This window comes from Euprymna scolopes, chromosome 8 (genome assembly GCF_053919585.1).
Source record: "Euprymna scolopes isolate OS-2025 chromosome 8, ASM5391958v1, whole genome shotgun sequence".
In the NCBI taxonomy this organism is placed as follows: Eukaryota; Metazoa; Mollusca; class Cephalopoda; order Sepiida; family Sepiolidae; genus Euprymna; species Euprymna scolopes.
The window spans coordinates 87,390,893-87,417,661 of NC_136489.1; the positions used below are offsets into that span (position 1 = coordinate 87,390,893).

At 32.0% G+C, this 26,769-nt stretch overlaps 1 protein-coding gene across 3 annotated transcripts in view; it reads right to left on the reverse strand.

Moving 5' to 3' along the window:
- The window catches only part of LOC145283625 (catenin alpha-2-like), a 214,834-nt gene that overhangs the window by 100,520 nt on the left and 87,545 nt on the right, over positions 1–26,769 (reverse strand). For all 3 annotated transcript variants that reach the window (XM_080132578.1, XM_080132575.1, XM_080132576.1), the window contains 6 exons: positions 23,967–24,097; positions 19,621–19,810; positions 13,581–13,747; positions 6,445–6,564; positions 4,376–4,465; positions 1,934–2,107 (listed from right to left, as the gene is read on the reverse strand). In XM_080132578.1, coding sequence (XP_079988704.1) covers positions 1,934–2,107; positions 4,376–4,465; positions 6,445–6,564; positions 13,581–13,747; positions 19,621–19,810; positions 23,967–24,092 — 867 coding nt within the window. In that variant the 5' untranslated portion in view covers positions 24,093–24,097. The remainder of the gene's footprint in view (positions 1–1,933; positions 2,108–4,375; positions 4,466–6,444; positions 6,565–13,580; positions 13,748–19,620; positions 19,811–23,966; positions 24,098–26,769) is intronic.

Here is a 26,769-nt window from a genome sequence, read left to right on the forward strand (position 1 = left end):
TCCACATCTTCCACACACTGGTAATCGTGTGCACCAATCTTGATGGTGTCCAAACTTCTGGCACTTGAAGCATTGGAGGGGGTTTGGAATATAATTTTCTACATTTATTTTCATATATCCGACTTTCACTTCTTTGGGTATGGTGAGGGAATCGAAAGTTAGTATATATGTATTGGTATCGATTTTCTCACCGTTTTTTTTAATTTGAACTCTGCGAACATCTAACACATTCTGTTTCTGTAAGTTTGTCCGGATTTCCTCCAAGGGACAAAGTGCAAGTTCGTGGCTTTTCACTACTCCTTTGCAGGTATTTAGGGTTGGATGTCTGTAGCATTTGACTTTGATGTTTTCAAATAATTTTAGTTTCAATATTTCTTTAGTTTGTTCTTCGTTATGGGTTTCTATTAGTAGGCTGCCGTTAAATTGTTTTTTAATAGACTTTGGTTTTAGAGTTTTAAGATTTTTTTCAATTTTAAAAGGTGATAGTTTGCTCAAAGGAGTTTCCTCCATTGATTCTATTACTACGAATGTTGAATTCCTTGGTTTTATCGTCTCTTCGTCAGAGCTACTGATGTCAGAGACATCAAAGTGGGTTCTCTTTGGGTGGTTGGGTGGTTTTTGGGAGGAATAAGCCATATATTTTGTTTTCTTTTTTCGTCATCTTTGTTCCCCACCCACCTCGGAGTCCTATTTGGGAAGAGCCTGGGAGGAAACCCATTCGCCCAGCCTCTACAGGGATACAATGATGATATAACCGACTTTGGTGGTATCATAATGATTATCTGTTCTCTCTTGATATTGCTATGGGATCTGTAGCAATCCTGAGGGGTTTACAGCCTCGTCATCGATATTCACACCTAATCGATTGACCCTCAGCCACCGCTTTCCATCATATATTAGGGAGTAGGGTTATTTGTGGGAGAGGGGGGATGTGTTGTATTAGTAGTGGGTTTTTGGAATGGGCAATATATGGTGGGGCTTGGCGTGACTGGCCGATTGGTCGGATCGGGCCTCTCCGACCGCCCGTCTAATCGAAGTAAGGGCCAAAGTAATGTGTTGCGGTGCCTAAACTTCTATGTATCCTGGTTTAGGTTCGCTCAATCACCAGGATCACGTCCTAAGACTTTACGGGTAGCAACCCACGGCTAACTGGTTGCCCCATTGAGGGATTTTTACCCTCTGCAGGGGGACAGTCGGTTTGTTCTCATGCCCTACCGACAGGGCAAAAAAATAAATAAATAAATAGATAATTTAATAGAATATATTTGTTTTCTTTTTCTTTCTTTTTTTGTTGTTTCTTTTCCTTTTTAAAATCTGTTTCTATTTAACCCATAGTTGGGACCCTAACAGGTACTACCACTCCGGGTCAGGGTGGACCTGGGAGCAATGGCAATTAAGAGGTGGCTCCACACTCCCCAAGCCCGTAAGCTGGACCTCACCATCGGATGTAGTTTAAGGTCATATCCAGGACCGGGAGTAAGGTAGGAAAAAATAAAATAAAAGGGGGGGGGGATAGGCTGTTGTTTTTGTTTTTGGTTTTGCAGAACATAATTAAGTTTTACAAAAAAGATCAGAAAAAAAAAAAAAAAAAAAAAAACGTCAATGTAGGTGCATTTCGTCTCAGGAAGCCACAGGGAAGCCTGATCTGGTAGCACCAGCAGTAAATAGAAATCAACTATTTTATAACAGTAAATAGAAATCAACTATTTTATAACAGTAAATAGAAATCAACTATTTTATAACAGTAAATAGAAATCAACTATTTTATAACAGTAAATAGAAATCGACTATTTTATAACATTAAAAATAAATTATTTATAGTTTGAATAATTTGGGTGAATCAAAACAAAGATGCAGAAGAATGTTTTTTTTTTTTGTATTAACTCTTATTGAAAAGAAAACTTAAAAATATACAAACTGAAATTGGACTTACATCAAGTTCATTAAGCGCTGCTGCTAACTCTCCCTGACGCTCATAAGGGTGGACATCTGAAATACCAGCCGCTTGGGCTACATCTGATATCATGTTAACAGCAGCACACATCTGTTTGCAGGCGTAATCACGATTTTCACGGGCTGCAGACAGCTCAGGATGACGGACATAAGCCTTATAAAAATATAAAAACATGTAAACAGAATGTAGACACCAAGACTCTTATATATTAATAACATGAAAAATTTTAGAATTGAAACAAATCCAAATTGCAGATCTCATGCAGAAATGACTCAATATCATTTTAGATAGAGCTTTATAACAATGAGACAAGCCTCTTCAATAATTGTTTATAAATAAATATGGGGAAAAAAAGAAAAAAATCATAATTATATATCATCATTTTGTCTTTCTTAAGCTTCCATTGTGATGATTTATTTGAAGAAATAAAATACAAGTTACAATTTTTGAAAATATTTGGTGTTTGTGATGTGAAATGGATGTTTTTTTTGTTTGTTTTTTTTTTTAATGAAACAGCCATTAGAATTCAAAATATGCAATGCGTGCATGACAGAAAATGAGTGATTTTGGTACTTATGCACTAATGTTACTGTGCTGAAATAACATTTTGAAAGCTATTCTTAACATGGGGAGGGAGTTTTGTAACTATTCTACAATTCCACCCAACAATTTAATAAAAAAAAATATTGTGAAATTTGAATTTAATAATACTATTTAAAAAATGGTAACATAGGTATCATGATTTTTTTTAAACACATGGCCGTTAGAATTTTTTTTAAATATGGTGCAATTTTAATATATATATATATATATACACACATACACAAAGACTACTCATTCCAAGTGGGTAAAAGTAATTGCATGAACAGAACTATTTTGCACCACCTTTTTTATCATTTTATGAAGATTAAGATAAAAATATCAATACTAAACCTTATACCAGAATCTTCTAATTTGGATATAAATTTATTCCATGATTTTGATTCTAGAAAATGTGTAAATTTTAAGGTATAAACTGAAATGGTCTTTAGAAATTGAAATTTAAGGAATTTTTCTTTAATTTGTGGTTAATGACTGAACCAAATTTAATACAAATCTAAAATATTTGAAATTGCAGATTGTACCTATATTTTGCCTTCTGAAAACTTTTGAAAATATTTCAAAGTAACTGAAATTTGGGGAATATATATACATATATATTTTTTTTAATTGAGGTCTAATATGTATTAACTTGACAAAAATCAGAGATATCTGAATTTTCACAACAGATTTCCACTCTGTTTTTGCCCTTTTACATAAAACTAAATCTAGCCAACATTTCAACTCCTTACACCTAACAGCTGTGTTCCAAAATTCATAATGAAAAGTTGAAAAGTGAATTCTGCGCATAGATATGTAGAAAATCATAAGCATTGCATAAAGATCATAAAAATCTTGTTATGCACGATATTTATTCCATATGACGTTTCAGTATGTTGTGTAATTGTCTCCATGGCATAGTTATTACTGACAATCAAGCTGTTGATTCAATACCAGGATTGCGATGGGTGCAGGTCTAACAACACTGAATAGTTGTGATACAGCAAAACAGTTTGCGGATAACTATATATGCGTGCGCGTATGAATGAGAATTGTATTTAGATAATCTGAAAGATGGATAGACTAAAATTAGTCAAAATGGGAGTAACAGTCATGATTTGATTCATTATTTCACCCAGATACAAGCTTTATCAAGAGTACATAATAAAAAACTTTCTTATTGCTGTTGCATAGAAGGTTCACTAAAGGAAGACACAGATATGGGCTCAAAAAAGGTATTTGTATTGAGAACAAAACAGAATAGACAAAAAGCAATAGTTGTAGTACTAAACTCCTAGATGGCATACTACAAAGTGCACACACCACTATCAGAGTCAGTACCTCTCGATCTATTTATACAGATCGGAAGACTCCATTTCCTGTGCGTGAGTGAGTCCTATTGACATTTATATGCAAAAATTTTGTGTATTCATTCATTATAGAAAAGCAAATGTTATAAGTCAAACTATAACGTCAATCTTTTAATACACAAGGATTTGCTAAGAATTTTCAAGTCAGAAATGATTTTCTATTCGACAGCTTAAATGCTTCCAATTTCTTTCTAAATTTCAAAGAGCTACCAAGTAAATCATTTTTTTTTTCAATTATTAAAACGTTGATTAAAATGGCAGACTTGGTTACGAAAAAAATGGAATGCATTGTGGTAGATTTTACTTTTTTTTTTAAATCACTACTCTTTTATGCCTTTTTGATTTCAGTAAATTGATTTAATAGTATAAGAAATGTAAATCACACAGAAACAAGAAACACGCACACAAGAGGCATTAATACAATTTAATTAATAAAGAGATCATAATTATTGTCATAAAAGACCACACTTACTTTGGAAGTAGTGAGTAACATCATACTGTTCTTTTTAAGAACTGCGCGAGCAGCAGCTAAATCATCTCGTCGACGAGGATCTTTTAAATCCTGAAAAAGAAAAGATATTTTTAAAAACTCAAAATCCAGCAAATTTATTTCCGTAGCAGTCTGTTATCTGCTGTATGTATGTATGTATGTATGTATGTCCAGCTAAAAGTTAAAAACTACAAAGCAAACAACCAAAAAGTTGTCCTATTCTTACTCAGTGTGGCCCTGGATAAATAATATCCAAAATTTAAAAAGTAAACAAATGGTGTATAATTAGAATTACACTTAAAAAAAGAATACAAAAAAATCATTAAAATGTATATATTCGTCATGAAATGAAAATGTCATATTTCACAAATTATGTAAATTAATCAAGTAGTTTGATTTTGTTTTTTTTTTTAACGAAGAAAATTAAATTTTAGAACTAAGCAAGGTGCAGTGATTTGATCGGCCATGGTGTAAACATAAGGAGGAGATAGCTCAATTCAAATGATCTGGATCAAAATCAGCTTCATAATCAAGATATTTAGTACTAAAATAGCAAGTCTGGATTTTCTTTAAAAAAAAAAAAAAAAAATTACTTTATCCATTTACGCGATTTTTTCCAATATGACATCTTTGTTCCATTCTGTATTTTTTTTTTTTTTTAAATAAGTGTCATTCTATAAGCACTCCAATCTTTGACCGTAAACCAGCACAGATTTTGTCACGATGGGTTGTCTTTTTCAGCTAATTTAATTTGATGAAAAGAACTGATTTTTTTTTTTTAATGAGTTAGTTCCCTTGTGCGGACTTTAGAAATCTATATCAAAGAGAGTTGTTGGCATGCATGTCCAGAGAAATAGGCTGGACAGAGGAGAGGAAGGGGAAAATAGATGGGGGAGGGGATAGAGAGATGGATAGTAAAAAGGTAAAGAGATACTAGTTTTAATAGAAATATATTACACTCTCGTCAATGCTGTGTGGACCTGCTAATCTTATTATAATAGAGACTGGTGCACGTCTGTAAACAAAGCTTTTGAAATTGGCAAACAATCATTGCCTATGAACATGTACCAAATTGGCTGGTGCAAGTGAAAGATGAGAAAGCAAACGAGATAAAACTGAACACAGTTGCACAAAAGGAAAAACTTTTTTTCTTTTTACATGAAGCAAGGGGAGTATTGATGCTTATCAAGGCCTGGAAGCCATTTTAGCATAAAGGTTAAGTGTTAGGTAGATGGTGGGACATGATCAGAAATGGTGGAATTTGGGTAGGGTAAGATTATTTTAGAGGACAAGTATTATTTACAAATATTTTACATAAATTGGAGCTCAGTCAGTACCTACCATAAAAGTATTGATAGAATAGAGATAGACTTGCAACATCTCTTCTGTGAGAAAGAGGGAGTCGAAAAAGTCATTGCACACTAAATTTCAAAGAAAGTTTTATACAAGAAAACAGATTTAAAAAAAAAAAAAAAAAAAAAAAAAATCATGAAGTCATTTTTCCACTATTCTGGTAATAATTTAATCCAAGGCAGGAAAATGAAATTTTTTTTATCGTCATATTGACAACTAGACTCAAAAACTAATTGCTTCTTTCCACAAACTGTTACACTTTGGAATTCTCTCCAGACTCCCTGTTTCCCTGACTGTACTGACATGTGGAAGTTCAACTGTAGTGTAAACAGACATCTTGTTGCTCAACTCCCTACATAGTATCCCTGTAGTTTTGGTTCCAAATAATAGTGGCTATTGTGATTACAAACCAGATTCATAGGCAGCTTTTTAAGTGGAGAGTTGTGCAGAAAGATGTTTGTTCACATTACATTTAGATTTCTGCATGTCAGTAGAGTTAGAGAACAGGGAGGGAATTCCAAAGGCAAGCAGTTCTAAGAAAGAAACCATTAGAGTAGAAAATTTACCGGCATTTATGGACCGTTACAGAATGCTACCTTTTCAACAAATAAATACAACTTGGTATCTCTTAGATTTTGATGTCTGCTTTTGCTACTCCTTTGTCACCCCATGAATTGTTCTAAAATTCAAATACTCACTGCCTGTCTTTTAGCGGCACGATCTGTTAACTCTTGGACACTCTTTCCAAAATCGTCAAAGCTTTTTAGGAGTTCTTGTTGGCTGCTGGCATTCTTGATACGATCCAAGTCACTTTCCACCTACAAAGAAAATAAAAATAGATAACATTTGTTTTGCCTTTTTTATACATCAGGCCAGTTTTTATTGTGAAGTTATTCGAATCATTAGGATCAATAAAAATCCAATAAGTGAAATATTCTTATTTAATTTGATAAAAGTTATATAAACAAACCAGGGTTTTTAATTACTGTAAATGTTGTCACTTACAGAAAATAAAAAATTTAACTAAGTGTAGTCAATCTGCTAATAACCTATCCAGGATATGTACATTTTGCAGAAACATGCAAACTTCAGAAAGTTAGCATAAACTTTTATCAACACTCAAGACTGAGGCACAGTATATTTTAGACAGAAGTTTATTGAACAGCGACAAAGTTAAAACTGAAAAGGAATGAAGACAAAGTTAAAACTGAAAATGCAATCTAGACATGAAGACACTTTAAAAGAATGATATGCAATAAAATTCTGTTTTAAACTTGGAAAAATATGCCACATAAACGTATGGAATGCTTCAGACTGCTTTTGGACCATCTTGCATGAATCGAGCATCAGTTTTGGATTGGCATAAGAGATTCAAGGAAGGCAGAGAGTCTGTGAGGGATGATGAGGTGTGGGAGGAGTAAGGAAGTCAGAACACCAGAGTTGATTGACCAAATAAAGAATTTCATGGATAAGGACCGTCAGGTGTCTATAGAGACAATAATTGCACAGTCTGATGTCAGTGTGGGAACTGTACACACAATTATTTATGAGGAACTGAAGATGCGGAAGATTTGCACAAAGTTTGTCTCAATGTACCAGTCTACAACCGTGGCCTTCATTATAAAGATGGCCGGCCAGCTGAAAAAAATGACGTCATCGCCGAGGTCCCAACAAGCAAGATATGTGGAACTCTTAGACTGTCAATAATGAACAGTAATTTTTACAGACAGCGTTACAAAACTTCAAAATTGGATTAAAATAAAGAAAGAACACAATGATTTATACTGAAACTCATCTAATATTAATAATAAAAAAATAATTAAAAAAACACAAGTTGTTTGTTTAAGTATATTATAAGCAATTGAATATTTCGTTGTATTATAGATTTTAAAGATTAGAATGCGTTCTTTAATTACTTATAAATTACATTTTTAAAAAGTGAAGGAACACGATTTGATTTGAAATAAACCTGAAGTTTATTTAATATAATTAAATGAAAATTATGCATGTAAGATTATGAATATTTGAAGCAGAACACAAGCAAAACATTTGATATGAGTTAATAAACAAATATTAAAATTAAACTATTTTTTTTTAAATCAAAATGAATTTTTTTTTTAAATCAAAATGAATTTTTTTTTTAAATAAAAATGAACAATATTTTTTTTAAATCAAAATGAACAATATTTTTTTTAAATCAAAATGAATAATATTTTTTTTAAATCAAAATGAATAATATTTTTTAAATCAAAATGAATAATATTTTTTAAATCAAAATGAACAATATTTTTTAAATCAAAATGAACAATATTTTTTAAATCAAAATGAACAATATTTTTTAAATCAAAATGAATTTTTTTTTTAATCAAAATGAATTTTTTTTTTAATCAAAATGAATTTTTTTTTTAATCAAAATGAATTTTTTTTTAATCAAAATGAATATTTTTTTTTAATCAAAATGAATATTTTTTTTAATCAAAATGAATATTTTTTTTAATCAAAATGAATATTTTTTTTAATCAAAATGAACAATTTTTTTTAATCAAAATGAACAATTTTTTTTAATCAAAATGAACAATTTTTTTTAATCAAAATGAACAATTTTTTTTTAATCAAAATGAATTTTTTTTTAATCAAAATGAATTTTTTTTTTAATCAAAATGAATTTTTTTTTAATCAAAATAAACAATATTTTTTTTAAATCATAATGAATATTTTTTAATCAAAATGAACAATATTTTTTTAAAATCAAAATGAATATTTTTTAATCAAAATGAATATTTTTTAATCAAAATGAATATTTTTTAATCAAAATGAATATTTTTTAATCAAAATGAATATTTTTTAATCAAAATAAACCACAATATTTTTTCAAAATCAAAAACAATATTTTTAATAAATTCATGAAATATTGCACAGTAAAAAAATAATTAACCTAAAGAAAAAATCATGTTTCTTATTTAAGATTATTTCACCACATAAAAATAACATGCAAAATCATTTTTTTATATCCATATCTTCAGTTTGTTAAAATACGTGGGTTTGTATTACTGTACACATAGATTCGAAAAAGTTGTCAAAAAAACAAATATATAACAAATAAATGTTATCAAAGGTAAGATAAGTTACTTTTCTACCAAACTGGATATATTTTTCGTGTTTTTATTCAATGTAACATGTTTATTCAGCTCGAAAAACATACAGTGTTTACCGATGTATTCGAAAATTCCAGATGGTGTCTGATTCTCTCTTTAACACGGTAAGTTTGGGAAAAGGTGTTATAAATACAAAACCGGATAAAATACTGTTAAAAACTCACTCAATATATGTTACCATGACATAGGTTGACATATATTCGGCGGGTTTTTAATAGTATTTTGTATAATTTTTTATTTATAACACCTTATCCCAAACTTGACATGTTAAAGAGAAAATCAGACGCCATCTTGAATTTCGAGCTGAATAAACATGTTACATTGAATAAAAACAAGAAAAATATTTGGTAGAAAAGTAACTTATCTTGCCTTTGATAACATTTATTTGTTATATATTTGTTTTTGACAACTTTTTCGATTCTATGTGTACAGTAATACAAATCCAATTACGTTAATGAAATGAACCGTAAGACCACGAGTGAACGCGCGTTTTTTTTTTGTTTTTTTTTAGTTTAGTTTCATATATATATATATATATATAAAAATAAGTATTTTTAAATTTTATCTTTCTAGCTTAAAAAAAAGTTTTAAAATTTTATCAGCCGGCATAATTTATTTTTAAATATTGAAAAATTTCAGGAAAATTAATTTTTGCTAGATTTTTAAAACGTGTCTCAACAGCTTAAAAAAATCGTCTTTTCAAAAGAACGTGTCTTAAAGAGTCGATGCTGTCTCGCATTTTCATTAGTTTTGTATGCTGTGAAAAAATTTTTTTTTTAATATTAGCAATTTATTTGAAGCTTCTTCTTTTGAATGGTAAAAAATTTAGGATGATAATCTTGAATTAAATTATAGTTACATCGTGTTAAATACAGGGGGGGGGCACGTTAAAACTTACTTTGCTGAATGGAGATAGCGTAAAATCTTTTTTTATTACTGCATTATAATTCTTTATCTTTCGGAAATGAAAATACTGTCACTTTTTGGTCCTTTACGATAATTTCCTCGGCAAGTTGGAACGATGCACCGTGAAGGCATTTTAATAAAAAAAGAAATATTACACTGACTTCAAGACGTTACGAGTGACTACCGGTGTCAAGCAACTAAGGACTATCCGTGATGACGTCAGCAGATTAAATTATTTTTGCCCACCGGCCATCTTGTCTTTTAAGACGGTCTTGCTACAACTCCATTTTTGTAACAGACTATTTGACCAATATGGGCATCAAGATAGTTCCTCACCCTCCCTATAATTCAAACCTTGCTCCCTGTGACTTTTGGTTACTCCCTAAGCTCAAGGAAAACCTTAGAGGCTGTCATTATAAGACAATTGAGGAGATGAAAGAGGCTATGATGAGGGACACTGACATGCTCACACAAGAGGACTTCCATGGGCCTTCCGGAAGTTGTTGGAATGGTACAAGTGCATTGCAGCCGGAGGAGATTACTGCAAAGGGAACTAGAGTGTACTATCAATAAAAGTAGCTATATAAAAATAGTCTGGAAACTTATTGAAGGCACCTAATAGTGCAGATGCACGTATGTAAATGAATGCATGATGACGTCACTGGTAGGGAAAACTAAAGACTTTTAAAAAGGAGATCACATTAGAAACGGGAACAACATTTGAGAAAACGATCACGTGAGAGATGTCACAGTAATAACGAGAGTATAAGAAAAGAAATCTCATTGTACAACAAAAAAAAAATGCAAGTTCTTTTCTAGTCTTTGTTTTGTGACTGAGGCTACAATGTGTTGGTTCTCAGACAAGGTTAGATTACTACGTCATAACAAAAAAATAATTATCACTTAGTTATCGCTGATAAAACAATGAAATAAATGGTTTGGTTTGAAATTCCGTATTCGTTCATAAGTTTGAATATATGCACCTGAAGATGGTCACAAGTTACATCAGCTAAAACATTATGAAATAAAACCAAGATGAGAATAGTAGCCAGAATAATCCAAATAATATAAATTATTAATACACATCTCAAAAATTCTAAATGACGATAAAGAAAATATATCAAGCCAGATTGTTATGGTAAAATTTTAAAAAACTATTTGTTCAACTGCCAATGAATTCATTTTTTTTTTTTAATATCAGTTTAAATTTTAATTAATTTTTTTTTTTATTATTTAAAAAAAAATAGGGGGGAGGGTTAGTTTCCCTATAAAGCTTTAGAAGGACAGATAAAAAAAAAAATTTAATGACCTGTTCGCTCAGCAATTATGGGAGAACAGTGTCATCAGGGATTGGCGTGCATTGACCTCTGATCTTTAATAATCTGAAGTGCTGCTTAGAGTTTATCAATTTAGCTTTTCCTAGGAAAATGGAGTCTAACACTGAATATCCAGCGAAAAAAATGAAAATAAAACTAACAATAAAATAAGACGAAAAACGTTTTCTTAACATAAAAATTCATAGTTTCAATTTTTTTTTACTTCTTTATTTTTTTGTCAATGCAGTAAAACTATTTTAAATATTTCTGGTTTTGTACAGGATTGAAAACAGTTGTTAAACTAACACTGGCTTAATAAAAGATTACATCAACAAAATAAACTAGAACAACAAATAGAGAAAAACGCATTTAAAAGGATTACGTAAAAAAAAAATTCAGGAAGTTAAACACTTTTTTCCTTTTTTAAAACAAAAAGGTGAGAAATAAAGACTGAAATCGATTTTATTTGTAAACAAGTCTGGTTTACAAGACGGAGATGTAGGTGGAGGGAGAGAAAAAGGAAAAAAAATTTCTTTTTGTTTTTGTTCTATTCAAGTGTCAACCTGGCAGTAATGGCTGATGCTATCATGTTCAGTGAAGCAATGAGCAGACAATGTCAACCTCTTTCTCCCCTTCCTTTTCCCCCTCCTACTTCGTCTTCTTTATCCCTCCTACTCTCTTCCTAATGGCAACATGTAAGTACTGCTACCCATTGTTTGTCAGGTGATTAGAGTGTGAAAGGGGCATATATACATACAAACAATTAATACCCACTGCCTTAGAATTCATCTTCTCTCAAATCAATGGCATAAAGTTTAAACAGGGGGTACAACACTATGGATGAGGAGGGAGTGGAGGGGGGGACAAAACTGTAAAAATTTAAGTTGGGTGGAGTTTGCTGGTGGCAGTTTGAGAAGGTGTCACCCAGAAAAAGAACCTACCTTTTTGTGTTTTTTGTGTGTGTATGTGTTTTTTTGTTTTTTTAACTAGTCTATAGATGACATGTAAAGTGTCAAAATAAAGCCAATGAGAGGGTTAGGGGGTCAAATATGGTAAAATAGAGAAGAAAAAAATTAACCATGGTTGGTTTTATTAGCTTTCAAAGGGAAGATAAAGTGAATCTCAAAGAAAAGGGGAGAAAAAATAACCAAGTTAAAAGGTTGATAAAATAACTCTTGTTATCCATTGAAATGTCAACTTAGCATAAAAATAACTAGCATTTTTTTTGTTAAGTGCAGTTTACTTTGAAATAAAAAATCTAATAACGTAAAAGGGAGATTAGTTTTTCTAATTTCATTAATATTTACACACAAGAGTGACACCACGTTACACAATCAGCACTTCTCCACTATCAACATTCATGATGACTGGTTCTTAATTTCTTATTATTTATAAATTTAAGAGTTTAAAAAGTTATAAGAAAATAAAGTATCTATACAATTTTTTAAAAATAAATAAAAACGAAACTAAAAATATTCCCAGACAATGTTAGGTATATATATATATATATATATAATTATTTAATTTTTTTTTTAAATTATTATCCACATAGGTTTCAAGCTGGCAATGAACACAGGCAAAAAAATATTAGGTTTTTCTTTGCTCTGACTTTTGTCAGTCATATTTTAATATATAAGGAAGTGAATTGTCTCCTGAAAGAAATTCACTGTTTTTCAACAGTCATATTATTTCTCTTTTCTACTAGTTAATTGGCAAGGGTACTTCCAAAAGAAAACCAAATCAAAATCTCAAAAATGATCCCAGAAAGAAATAATAATTAAAAATAGAAAAAGATAAATTAAGGGTCACTTTCTTGACTGAACTCAGACAAACTGAATGTATTCGATAGCATTCTTGAGGCGGGGAGGCATTCTTGAGGCAGTATCTGTTCTATTATAGCGATATCATTCTCACAGGCATTATCTCCTCCATCGAAGGATAGAGTGTCAAGAAGAAACTGTTCAATCAACTAATCCTTAGCAAATTCAACATTATATAAATAAGCAAAAATTATGCTGCTAAAGAGAGGGGTGGGGGGAACAGATTTTTGTTAGTGTAGATAATTATCTTCATAAACACTACTATAAAATAATATATAACAAAAGTTCTTTATCTATCTCCCATAGTAGGAAGGTGTGAAGTAAGGTCAAGAAAGTGTAATTTGAAACTAGCGCCCTAGAAGAAAAGCATTCTGATTGACCAAAATTTGCCAGCTATATTGGCATTCCTAAGTAGGAGCACCTCAGGCCATTAGCAACAACAACCCCTTCTCAAGGGGCAAGGAGGTAAAGTCTGGGATGGTGAACTTCCTAAAATTGTACAGAATCATATCTCACACGGACAGAACAAACCATCCTCAACTATCAGTATGGACTAACAGACAAAGCGTCCTCAAGAATGATCCAGACTTTGGTCTGATTTTTGTATGAAACTAAATAAAAAAAAAAAAAAGCTTACGTGATTCAAACTTTTTAGTAGGCGATGGACATCTACCATATCTGCGAGAATTAAAAGGCGAGTAACAGCAGATAAAAGTGCCCGGGCTGCACGGACCATGGCCCCACGTCTCACTGAAGAGCAGGGGTCATTTGCAAATTCCTGTGAAGCATGGCCCATGTCTTCACCTGAAAAACAAACAAAATAATTATATAAAATAAAAAATGTTAAAATAAGTTATTTCCATATATTATAAAAGACAAACACGTCTAACTGCTGAATAATATCAATGTAAGCAATAGAGAAAAACATCAATATACCCATACTCGCTCTCTTCAGTTAAGTACATCAATAAAAAAAAAAAATGTCATACTCAAGCCACTCACTAGCTAAAAATAAGACATTGAGTTAGCTAAAAAGTTGGGGTCTTTTTAATGTCATCTTTCCTGAGCTACAAAACATTGCCTATTCCTATTCTTGAAACCCTGTATTTGGTATAACTAGTATGCCCTTTTATTGAGATTGTCGGACTGACTTCCTCATCTTGGTTGTTATAGTCACAACGTTTCGGCCGTTTTGCCCTCTAGCCTTCATCAGGTGTTTTGTATCGAACTGGAGGAACCGTTTGTTAGGAGTCTCAACCCCAACCCTTTATTATTATTACGGGAGTATTTTGACTAACCATCATTATCAGAGTTTCGTGCCATCTGGAGATCTATTGTCAAGCAGTGTCCGAGGCATCCCTCAAATCCATATCTGAGAATGCCTCGCTTAGGGGACAGTTTGTGAGGATGTGTGCAATAGTCTGCACATCAGCACCACAGTATTCTGCGATCAGGTAGCACAACGCTAAAGTTGACAGGGGTAGCATCTGTGCCTCAGCTCCCCAAGAGCTGTTCAGCAGAGTCGTGAGCAGGCTGTTGGACATTTGATAGCTTTTTGTGGAACATCTCAACAAGAGTTCTGTATGACAGTGTCCTGTTGATTACCACACGGAGATAAGTTGGGTACGGGTTTTTCTAAGACTTTATCTCACCAGGTAATGCTGAGCTTACTTTGTGCTAGTTAGTTATTAAGATGGAATGAACACACCTTAGTTTTGCCAGAGTCTGGGTTGAAATGTCAGTTGTCTGATGACAACTGTACAAGCACTTGCATCAATCAATCTTCAATGATTTTTAAGTCATTTGATTGGGTTGCAAGGCACATGTTGTCCTCATAGATGAATCTGCAGACGTTTCAGAATGTTAGCATGTCATTTGCATACATGTTGAATAGTGCGAGGGCCAGAACTGATCTTTGTGAGATCTCGTTCTTCTGCGTCCTCTACTTTCTTTTTCTTTATCTCTACATAAAAATCAACTTTTTTTTTTTTTTAAGAAAGGATTTGAGGACATCATCCCACCATTTACGATAGAGGAACTTAAAGCTGCCATGAAACATTAAAACAAGGCAAGACCTCAGTACTGAGATCATACATGACTTTGGCTCAAGGACATAAAACAGATTCTGGCACTCTATAACAGCTGCACCACCAAGTACCAAATCCCTAAAATTTGGAGAAAGGACAAAGTAACTGCCCTCCTTGGACCAGAGAAAGAGGTCAGCCTGGCTACTAGCCACTAATCCATATCTCTGCTCTAAGTCCTATTTACGCTCTATGTACGGTTCATCTCCACACGAATTGCTCCAACCGTGGAGTTTAATTTAACTCCTGACCAATCTAGTTTTCAACCAAGGTGTGCGTGGGCCAAGTATTGAAGAACTCAATACATAGAGGGTGGGTTCCAAGCTGGAATGGTCATTGGTACAGGTTTTATAGACCTTATGGCAGCCTACGTAAGTTAGCAAAATGGTTAAAAACATTCCTATAGTCTGTATTATTGAATTCCTTCTAAAACCTATTACATTAAAACAGAGAGTAGGAGCATCGAGATGGAAAGGAATGAGAGGTTAACTTGCACATGTCCATGCGAGTGAAAACATGCTATGTCGAAAATCTGTTATAATCAATGACATAATCAAGTGTGCATGGAGACAAACAAGAGCATGCAATTAAGATCCACAGATAACCAGAAATGGTAATTTAAAATTGAAGCTTATGTTTTGGGATTTTTTTTTAAAAGGTGATCGATAATTTTTTGAACTACTGTTATTTAGACAACATTTCAGTATGGTATCGCGGATAAAAGTGCTAAGTTATTATCAGTTCTAAGTGACAGTCTTTTGGAGATTAAAGGTTCAATCTACATTATAGACAATATTAAGAAAACAATCAAATTACTCGAGACTTCTGCCCGATTATGACTGATGGAATGAGAGTCAATTGCAATCGTAGATTAAAGAAAGGATTCCATTCAATATTCTATACCGATTTCCAGAGTTTGAGAAAGTGCACCAGAAGTAAGTCTTTGTCTAGTGCTCTGACCATTAGCCAAAAACAAGATGAAAACATTAATCCAAACACAATTAAAACACATTTTCTTGAATTACTCATTTTCATGCATCTTGTTAGCATTTGTAATAGTAACAAGAATTTAAGTAACATTTTAAAAAAAAAAAAAAAAAGGGGGGTCAAAACGGTGAGGAATATGAAAACTAGAAACAAAACAATTCAGATTTTATCAAAAGAATTGCAACAAAAAAATGACAAGTGTAAAAAAGGAAAAATTGAATAGAAATAAGACAGTTTTTTTAGTAACATTTCAGAAGGAAGACGACAAGAATGACATTGTGTAAAATACTGAAGGAAATGATTACGATTTCTAAAAAATAAATATCTCTTTAATTGTTTCACAAGTTATTACAGATAAATCTTTAGGTATCGTAACAAATGTTTTTTGTTGCAGTGAAAAGAAACCAAAGTGAACACATCTGATTGGCTGAATTAGATCAAGATTTTTATGCATGTCTCTTTTCGTAATGAAGAAATCTTGCTTTTGTTTGCCTGCTGTTTTTATATGGTTTCTGCCTCATACTGTCGCTTGGGTTCTTATCAGGTCATCTGTTTGTCAGTCACCGTCACAGAAACCGCTGCACAAGTTTTAGCTGATTCTGGCAAAAGGCCAATTATTTCGTAACGCCCTCCCACACGCATGTTTTTTTTATAATACTTTATTATAAATAAAGAATAAAAGCAATTAGCTGAGGAGAACAGCTGTAGATATTACTGGGTAGGAATTTTTCAGCAATATTGGACGTGGGGATTTAAAAATAAAAGCAATGGATATTTCCATTTAAGGCAAGAATAAGAAAAAAGGAATTTTCCATCACAAAGTAAGTTAGATTATTAGACAGACATGCATCAGAAGTTGCATCATGGGAAAAATTATATGGCAAATTGATTCTGCCTCTAAAGTGTTCAATATCATGGCAAATAGATACCTATTACAAGGTGCTTTCCCTCACTACGTAAGACACTAAAAAGGTTTTTTGGAGCTTTGTGTCTGACTCCATGACATCCTGGCAAGGTTTGGATGTTTTGTGGCATATTAACCCTTTATGGAATATTTAATGTCAAATCCAGTAATTTTGGAAAAGTTTTTATGCTTCAAGTTCTTTATATCTTCAAATATTTATTTATGGTGTCTGGTTTGTTAGTTTTGTATAAGAAAATTACTGTTTTTGAATTTGCAGAACATGATTGAGTTTTGCAAAGAGCAAAAGAAAAAAAAAAAATAACATCAATGTTTGATCTGGTAGCACCAGGTCTTGCAAGGAGAAACTTAACCATACATATGTAAATATACAGTACATTGCGTAAAAAAATTTCACGACATAGTGCAAAGAGCATTGTTTTATTTTATTGTTACATTATTTCAACCACTATTACAGAACAAAGGGAGAGATAAAGATAAACACAGCTATCATCAACATAAGAGAAAAAGAGAGTGAATGATTGTTTCTGCTATATGACTACAACTATGTTTCAACAAATCAACAATCCACAAACACTGTCGAAGACTGTCAATGTGAAATTTAACAAAGCTTTATTGTAAATATTCAACAAAAGTTTGCCGCCATCCATACCAACCCAAAAACATATGATCAAGATACATGATAAAACTAACAAGATTATTCCAGAAGAATATCTAAGGAACTATTGATAGCGTATACAGCTGTGAATATATATTTTCAAGGTGTGTCTAAATGCCTCTGTCTAGCAGAATCTTTCATTATATTAATTCTTCACTACTTCCGGAACTGCATCTGAAATCTCACTTTAAATCTGTCTATGTCATATGCTATGAATTAAATGATCAAATAGATTTTAAGCAACCTAGAATAGGTAACTGCCAAAACGACATTTTATCTTAACATTGTTTTTCTTTTAATGTCCAGTTGAATAATCCATCATTTGATTTTTGTATTTTAGGTGCAACAAGTAACAGCATAATCACGTTAACACACCAGTTCCCATTTGCTCACCAAAGTTAAGCAACGTCAAACCTAATCAGTACTAAAATGGGTGACTATTTGGGAATATTCCAGGTTCTGTACATGCTCTCTGCTTATCTCGGCATTGCTTCCAATCGGCCTGGATTTCTCCTTACCACTAGACTCAAGCAGTGCCAATACAGAACAGATGTGGTTGAAGATTGCACAACTCTTGCCTCACAATTTCATGCGCAGTTACCCTTATAGGAGATATCCATCGTCTTTTGAGACTGAACAGAGGCATTGAAGTGTTCCGGATTCTGGTGTGGGCAACACTAGGTAATGTCTCACGCCTACTCTCCATGTGGTCCAATCTAATCAAAACAACAATCACCTAAGATAACTCGGTGTAATCTGTTGCTTTGATTTAGCATAGGTTCATTTTGAAAAGTTACCTTTTAATACATTCAGTTATTAAGATAATAAATGTTAAAAAAATTATACATAACTTAAAAATAGCATCGCTTTAATGGGAATTAGAGATACCTATTTATGAGAATAGCATATTTTAACAATTATGCTTATCAATAGTCTATTAGTTTGTTTTTTTTACGAAATAAATCCAGACAAAGTATGAAACCACTTTATATAAGGAGCTAAAAAATGTTTTAAACTACTTCAAGGTAAAATACTTGCCAACGATAAGTGTTAGCTGGAATAGATTCTGACCTAGAAAACAACAATTCTTCCCTTTTTCTCAGAAACGTCACTCATAAAATTTGAGAACTAAAGACAAAATAAGGACTAAAAGACAAATAAGGGAAAGATCCACTTTCTATTTGCCACTATTTTCTGCTAACTTTAATATACCTACTGCAGACCCACTTTAATGGATCTTCCTCCAGGAATTCATCCAATTTAACAGAATTCTTGAATGCTTAAAAAAAAAAAAAAAAAAAAAAAAAAATTTTGTTGTGTTAAGAATAGCAATCATATCAGTTACCATTTTTCATTGTTGCCATTCAGAGCTAAAACTTAGATATTTTCTTGTCATCCACTTATGATTTTTTTTTCTTTTAGCCTCATCTAACCGTTGCATTTTCTTAATTGAAAACCAATCAGAAAAAAAAAATAGTGTTGGTGTAGATTGGTGATCTGTTAAACCAACACATTTCAGGTGAAAACATTACGTATTTGCACACCATGTAGAAATTAGTATGAACTCCAAAAATTACGAAAAATGATCTAGTAGAAAAATAAGTCAAAATAAAATTTATTGAGTTTATCAATTTATAAGGGCTTGTTAAGTTTTGAGACATTGTGTTGAACAAAGATGGCGGCATAGTTCAGATCAGTAACCAAGATGGTGGCCAAGAATCAAATGCGGTCCGTGGCGTAGTTAACGGCGAACTGATTGAATCCAAAATTCATCATACATTTTGATATAGAAGAGCTCTCAAATTCCTAGAGGAAGTAACTCTAATCAATTTGGCAGATTTGCCATTTCAAAATACAAAATATCGGATGGTTATTGTGAATGATTTTTTTATACCAGTTTCAATTTCATGCAAGGAAATAATGTTTTCACTTGAAATATATTTGTTTAAAAAAAAAAAATCACCAATCTACACAAGCACTGAAAATAAAAATGACTCTACAAATGAAAACGAAACGAAACCCTTACCAGTTTTGCGGACCTCTTCAACAGCCACAAGCATGTCTTCTCTGATCTCTGGATTCTCTTCTGCTATTTCTTGTCCTCGTTCAATAAAATTCTCTGTGGCTTTTTGGACAGCTGCGCTAAGCACATGCGCCTTTTTAGATCTCCCTTTTTTCTTTTTAACAGGACCATTTTGACTAACCAGCGTCGTCACCTATAAAGAAAAAAAAAAAAGAAAAAAAAATCAGAAATTATCAGACTGATCTTAATTTTGTTGTATAAAACTTGTCTAAATATTCCCTTTAGAAATTAATATTAATTGTAACTACTTAATTACATTCGTCCATGATTAATTGTAACAAGTTCAAATTTGTAATTAAAATTTAATAATTAACATTTCCAAGTATAATTTAACTAAAACATTTTAATTTTGAGAATTTTTCAAAAGTAATGAGCAAGATGTAAATTTCTGACAGAACTTCAAACTTTGGTCCCTTCATTGTAAAACATACCCATCACACTCCTCTGGCTACAACCACTGCCAATAATATCCCTTACTCTATATCCGTACCTTTTTTTTCTAGACCTGTTAGTCTGTGGAACACAATACTGCAGGGTTACTTCCCAGAAAAATATAACATGGTCATTTTCAAGTTCATATTAAAAAATTCTTGCTTAAATAATCAAAGCCTACCAATTTCCAGCTATGTGACACTCATTAACCTTTATCCTCAAGTAATAAATGTTAAAAAAAAAAATAAAAAAAAATTATACAGAACTTAATAGCATCGCTTTAATGGGAATTAGAGATACCTATTTATGAAAATAACATTTTAACAATTATGCTTATCAATAGTCTATTAGTTTTATAAATTATGTTTTTTAAGAATTAACAATTGATTAAATGGACCCAATTAAACTTTAGTCCACCCCGTTTTTGTTATATTTTAGAAACAATAATGTTTGTTTGATAATTTATATATTTTTTTTAAATTTTTCATTTTAACTAGAACCTAAATACGAACCCATGGAAGTATGTGGTTAATCCTTTTCTAATATCGAACATGGCAACTTATACAGCTGAAGAAGCTTGATAAGTGGTAAGCCCCTTGCAAAAAAATATATATATGTATATATATTTTTTCAGGAAGCTGTTGACAAATTTACAAAATGCAAGGATCCCATTGTATGCAAGAGTGGCAGTATACAGCATATAATACAAATGTTGAATGTTTACTTTTGTATGGCTGTGATGTGTGGTCTACGAGAAACCGTCAAAATGACATCACAATTAGTATGGTTACTTCTTTCGCTGTCAGAGTTCTGAAACACTACAAACTACATATTATTTTGATGCCCCTAGGGCACATGTTAGACTGTTTAAGTCTTGAAGAGGATCAGTTGATGATCGTGTAATCCTGACAGGCAACACAAGTGAAATGGCATCAATCAGTATAAATTGAAAGGCATTCACAAAATGTCTATCCTCCACATCAGATAAGAAAAATGAAAATAACATAATAGATAATGTGAAAGACTGTCGGCATTTTATTTAAGTGTAATAATATTCTTACTTTTATTACATTCAGCATCAACATTTTTTTTTTTTGCAATTATATTTAATAATCTAAAAGGTCATAAACATTAATATTTTTTATGAGTTGTATGCCAATTTTGACACGGACAAACTTAGCATTCAAAGTTTCTCCATCATCGTTACATTTCTGTTGAACACTTTAGTAACCTCTAAGTTTTATTATGAAGAGTATTATTATAGATAACAATAATTGTAGTGTAATTTTAATACTTACTAGCGGGGGTACCCGGCGTTGCCCGAGTGTTTGTTTCCGGGACGGGGGGGGGGGTTAAAAAATGTTATGGTAGGTAAGTAGGAAGGATCAAACCCGGAGTCATCAGTAAAAGTAGGAAAATAAAGTGTGAAAAAAAAAAAAAAAAACAAACATCTGCAACGTTAACAGTTCGGCCACCAAGAAAAGTCCATTCCAGTTGTTTAGGAAAAAAAAAAAAAAAAAAAACCACTACGGTAGGTCGGCGCGAACGTGAAAATATAATGTGAATTGTCCAGCACGCTAACCACTACGCCACAGAGCACTGCAGCTTAGTTTAGTGATTTTAAATAACTTCACATGAAAGAACTACGAAGCCAAACCGGTGTTCTCTTCTCAACTGTTCCTTGTGAACGATCCCCAAACGGTATTAAGTGGTGGCAGGGGGAGGAGGAATTTATTAGAGAGAAAATATTTTACCACTTCCATTGATCTTAACCGATTTTGGCCGTGACTTCTCAGCAGGAAAAGTATAGAAATCTAAGATTATCGAGGAATTTGAGAAATAATAAGCCTATAACACACCTCAGGTATTGTTCTGCCGTTTGTGCATATTATATTGGCATGAAATATCTTGATTTTTAATCCTATTAATGTCAAAATCAGACGGGAAAAAATGAGTTCATTTTATTTATATAGAGATGACATAGAGCATGCTAAGTGCAATTCTGCTCAATAATTTTGGTGTCCATAACTCTTAGTATTAGCAGTAATAATAACATCCTTAAAATGAAGCTTTTTAAACTATACTTGGATACGATTATTAGATTTTATTTCACTACGTAAATAAAAATTCTCATATGACTGACTATCCAGTCGTAGACAGGTTTCCATAGCTTGCATAAGTTGTCTTTCAGCAGCTGAGTGGACACCTGTTCTTGCAAACTTACTTAGAACAGGCATAGTTTTTTTAGAGCAAAGATTTCATGGCTGGATGCCCTTCCTAATACCAACCCCTCCAAAAAGATGAGTATTTTGTAGAGACAACATCTTGCTATAATTCTCTGCTAACTGGTGCAGTGTGCTTTTCGTCTTATCAAGAATGTGATCTTTCACACTATCATACTGTTCTGAGCTACTACCACACTTTCGTTGGATGCCAGAAGAACTACTGCTACCCATGAGAATAACACGATCATTTATTGAGGTTTACTACTTTAGATCGACCGTCTTCTGTCTATGTCCATGCATATTAACAGGGTTACCTCTTGAAGGGAGGGTGACTGTCATACAAGGACAATCATACGATATGGAAATGTTACAAACTACAAAGTGCACTATTTTACGCATCACATAGTGCTGAATGCATGGCGACCAGTCAAGGACGCCATAAAAGACCATCTCTGAAAGCTACCACGCCTCTGCAGGAATGAAAACATACACGCACTGATCTGCAAAAATGGCAGCTTAAGCTCAAAAGAAATGCTATTCTAATGCAGTTACTTTCTAAATTATATTTCTTTTTAAGTTGGAACACCAGTTTCAAAATTGGTTTATGATACTAGAAAATTCTTGCATCTATGATTAATAGCAAGAGGTCGGAACACAAAATATTATTTTAAATAATTCACAAGGATTAAAATAGTGCCGACACCACTAAATTTTAGGCCTTAATAGAATTTAAATTTTGGCACTTTGCTTTCAGAGAATTTTACAATGAGAGTGCTTATATAGTGGAGTCGACATGCAGACTGGAATTGTACATTCTCCCCAATGGAGACAACCAAATGTGTTGGGGATGTGGTAAAAGTGGGATGGTAATAAAGTTAACAGAAATCTGTAAACATTTGGGTGTAAATAGTTGAAACTGTCGATTGATCAAGTCACCAACCATGCAGAAGTCATTTCGCTAACAAAGCACCAATGACATTTCCGTAAACATAAGCAAGTAAAAATTCTTGTTTAATAATGTTGATTTTGTATATGTTGCATAGATGATTCTATTTTGTAATCTCCTGTTTATGCTCGCAGGAGATCTATTTTCATTGTTCACACATATTGTTCCTATCCATTCTTGATCATTTTAAAAGAATGAAAGTTTGTTCCCAGTTCTTTGTATGAGCCAACTTTTGAAGTTCAGATCAGAAGGCCTGGATTCAAATAACACTTCCTTTTAATATATTTCTTTTAGGTATAACAGTAAACATATTGGTATTTTTTTTTAATGGAAATTGCTTCCAGACAGTGCATGAAGCCACTTTATGTGAGGAACTACAAAAAAAAACCTATTTCAAGGTCACAAACTAGCCAATGATGAATATTAGGTGGATAGATTCTGACCAAGAAAACATTTATATAAAGCGTGAATGTCAAGACAGCAAGAGTGATCTTATGATTGTAACATATTAGAAACATCACTCAGGAAATGTGAGGGCAAAAAAGACAAGGGAACCAAGAGTTACAAGGCTGACAAAGTAAACCCAAAGTCTTCTTTCTATTCTTATTAGATTCTCAGAGTCGAAGTCAATAATTCAAAAGAATAAATATTAAATATTTCATTTTTAAATAAAAACAATGGCATACCTGTGTGACTAGAGGCTCTAACGTTTTTTCTACAGACCTTGTGCGAATCTCCAAGTTTTTTGGGTTCCATTTCAGGTAAGCAGAACCGTGCATACCTATTGGACTTGTCGACATGGTACTTCGCATAAAATCTGATCAGGAAAGAGTAAAAGAAGAAGCAAATGATTTGCTGCACGAAAATAAGAGAAACAAAAATTATTTTTCTTCAGAATTCAACACAAGTTAAAAATTGCTTTACAAAAATATTGGACATTTAACAAGTGCAAAAAAAAAAAAAAAATGGGGGTGAATGAGGAAATATAACAAACCAATGTTATCAAAGGCAAGATAACTTATTCTTCTACCTACCTGGATAATCTTTTTGTGTTTTAACATATTTTAAAGTAATTTTTGGTTCAAAACTAACTACATGTCAACTCTGTTCAGTTAGAATGAAAAAAAAAATGGTTACCATAAGAATTGCATAAGGATCCTTGATAATCACTCGAAAATTAAAAATGCTGATAGAAACACATCCAATAAAGGGTCACAAATCATGCAAAAATGTCATGTTTCTGGAGTAGTAGAATGATCCATTCTTTTTTCCAGCCAGAGTGGATATATGGCTTCCAATTTAAATCTGGAGTGAATGTCACTCCTGAGAGCATATCCAAACCAAGGGATTCTTCAAGTAGAAAAGCTTAGTTTTAAAGACCCTCCCACCTCCACTGCATCACATGCTCCAGATCTGAAGAGAAGTAATCAGATATATTTTGATCTGAGTGTTCTTCAAGGTTAGAGTTGCGTTGTCTGCATAAATGTTAACGAACGAACTTTGGATATGATTTGGCAGTTAATTAATGAAGATTAGGAAGAGTGTTAACCTCAGAATAGATCCTTGACACATGTCAGCATTGATTATATGTACCTCCAATCTCTGACCATGAATAATATCTATCTATATACCTATCTATATAATGTTATTTTAGTAAAGTATGTTTTTTTCGAGTATATTTCGCTCTTTGTGTATACTAATCCTTTTTGTTTAGAAGCTCAATTTATGTTAAATATAACCAAGCATATATATATATAAAAATAACAACATAATTACATTCCAAGATCCAAATGTTTACTTTTCATGCAAAACAGCTCTTCCAGCATGTAAAAATTTCAGTACATTTTTTACAGATCTGTTTAGTTATGCAAAAACCAACAGTAATTATAATAACTGATCTTTTTATGCATATACTCTTCAGAAAAATTAGAAATTCTTTGCTTATATAGAAAAATGCATGACAATATAATGTTACAAGAAAAAAAATTCATAGAATAATCAATATAGTGTGTTTGTTCCAGCATCTATCTTGGTTCATATTGTAAAGCTAGACACGTTTTATTCAACCTATGAATTAAAACGTTTAGTAATTTTTTTAATTCTACAAAGAAATTAGACATATGCATGAAAAGAGGCAGTATTAGTATAATAGTAACTGTTTCTTTCTGCATAACAAAAGATCTGTAACAAATGTATCGAAATTTTAAAATGCTGAAGGAGCTGTTTTGCATGAAAAATAAATATTTGGATCTTGAAATGTAACTAAACTCAAATCAAGCATTATTGATAAGAGCGTAAAAAAAAAAAAGACACGTTATCTTAAGTTTTGTAAAATTGGTCCATTAGAACTACAGTTATGACTATTCAAAGTATCAAAAAAATGCATGGTTCACTGGACATTTTGTCTTAAGTCAGTCCTATTCAAATGCATATAAGCTTGTGACAAAAAAATGGTAGGAAATTTGCACAATTTACAGATTAACCTATCTTTAAAAAACTATCTTCAAATCTTTTTAAGATATAATGATGAAATTTTGGACATATAATTACACCATGAAGGTTCAGTTGGCATTATTTATGACCATCTCACTTAGTAACTTACATACTAATTAGCATATTTCAGTTTCATTTTTACAGCTTTAAGAAGAAACATCATAAAAACAGCTAAGAAAAATGGTAAGTAAGGCTTTATCATCATATGAAGTATTATTTTGATGAACATTAACATTTGTCATTATCATGTCACGGAAAATCAAAGATGACGACCAGGAAATCAAAGATGGTTACTGGGAAATCCAAAATGGCTACCACAACATGATTAACAAAATATGGTTTGTAAAATATCAAATTAAAGGAAATTTTGTACAAATTACAATTATGTTTTCAAATATATTAAACTAATTAGCATAATTAAGTTTTATTTCAACGGCTTTAAATTGCTGTGACAATTACTGGATGGGTTTCTACCACTATTTTGTATATTTTTTATTTTTAGGTCATTGCGGAGACTTCAAAGATTTCAAGAGACATCGCAGACATTTTTTCTTGTTCTCATGTAATACTCAACACTACTTGTTTTTCAAACACATGCAACACCAAAAATTTATCGAGGTAGGTAGAAGAGTAACTTATGTTGCTTTTGGTAACATTTATTTCTTATATATTTGTTTTTTGACCACTTTGAACCATCCTCTGTGGATTGTAAAACAAACCCAATAAATGCTATCATAGGCAAGATAAGTTATTCTTTTACTTAACTAAATAAGTGGTGTGTGTTTTAACTTATTTAAAATTGTTTTTCACTTAAGTAAAAAAGTGGTGTCGAGTGAAGCTGTTTGAATTAAAAAAAAATTTTTTAATTTTTACCGAAATAAAACAAAATTACAGTGCTATTTTTGTTATACTATTTTCAAGTTAAATTTAAGTTTTACGATATCTTTTTTTATTACAATGTTAGGTTAAAGTACAGAATGGTTACAAAACACCCTC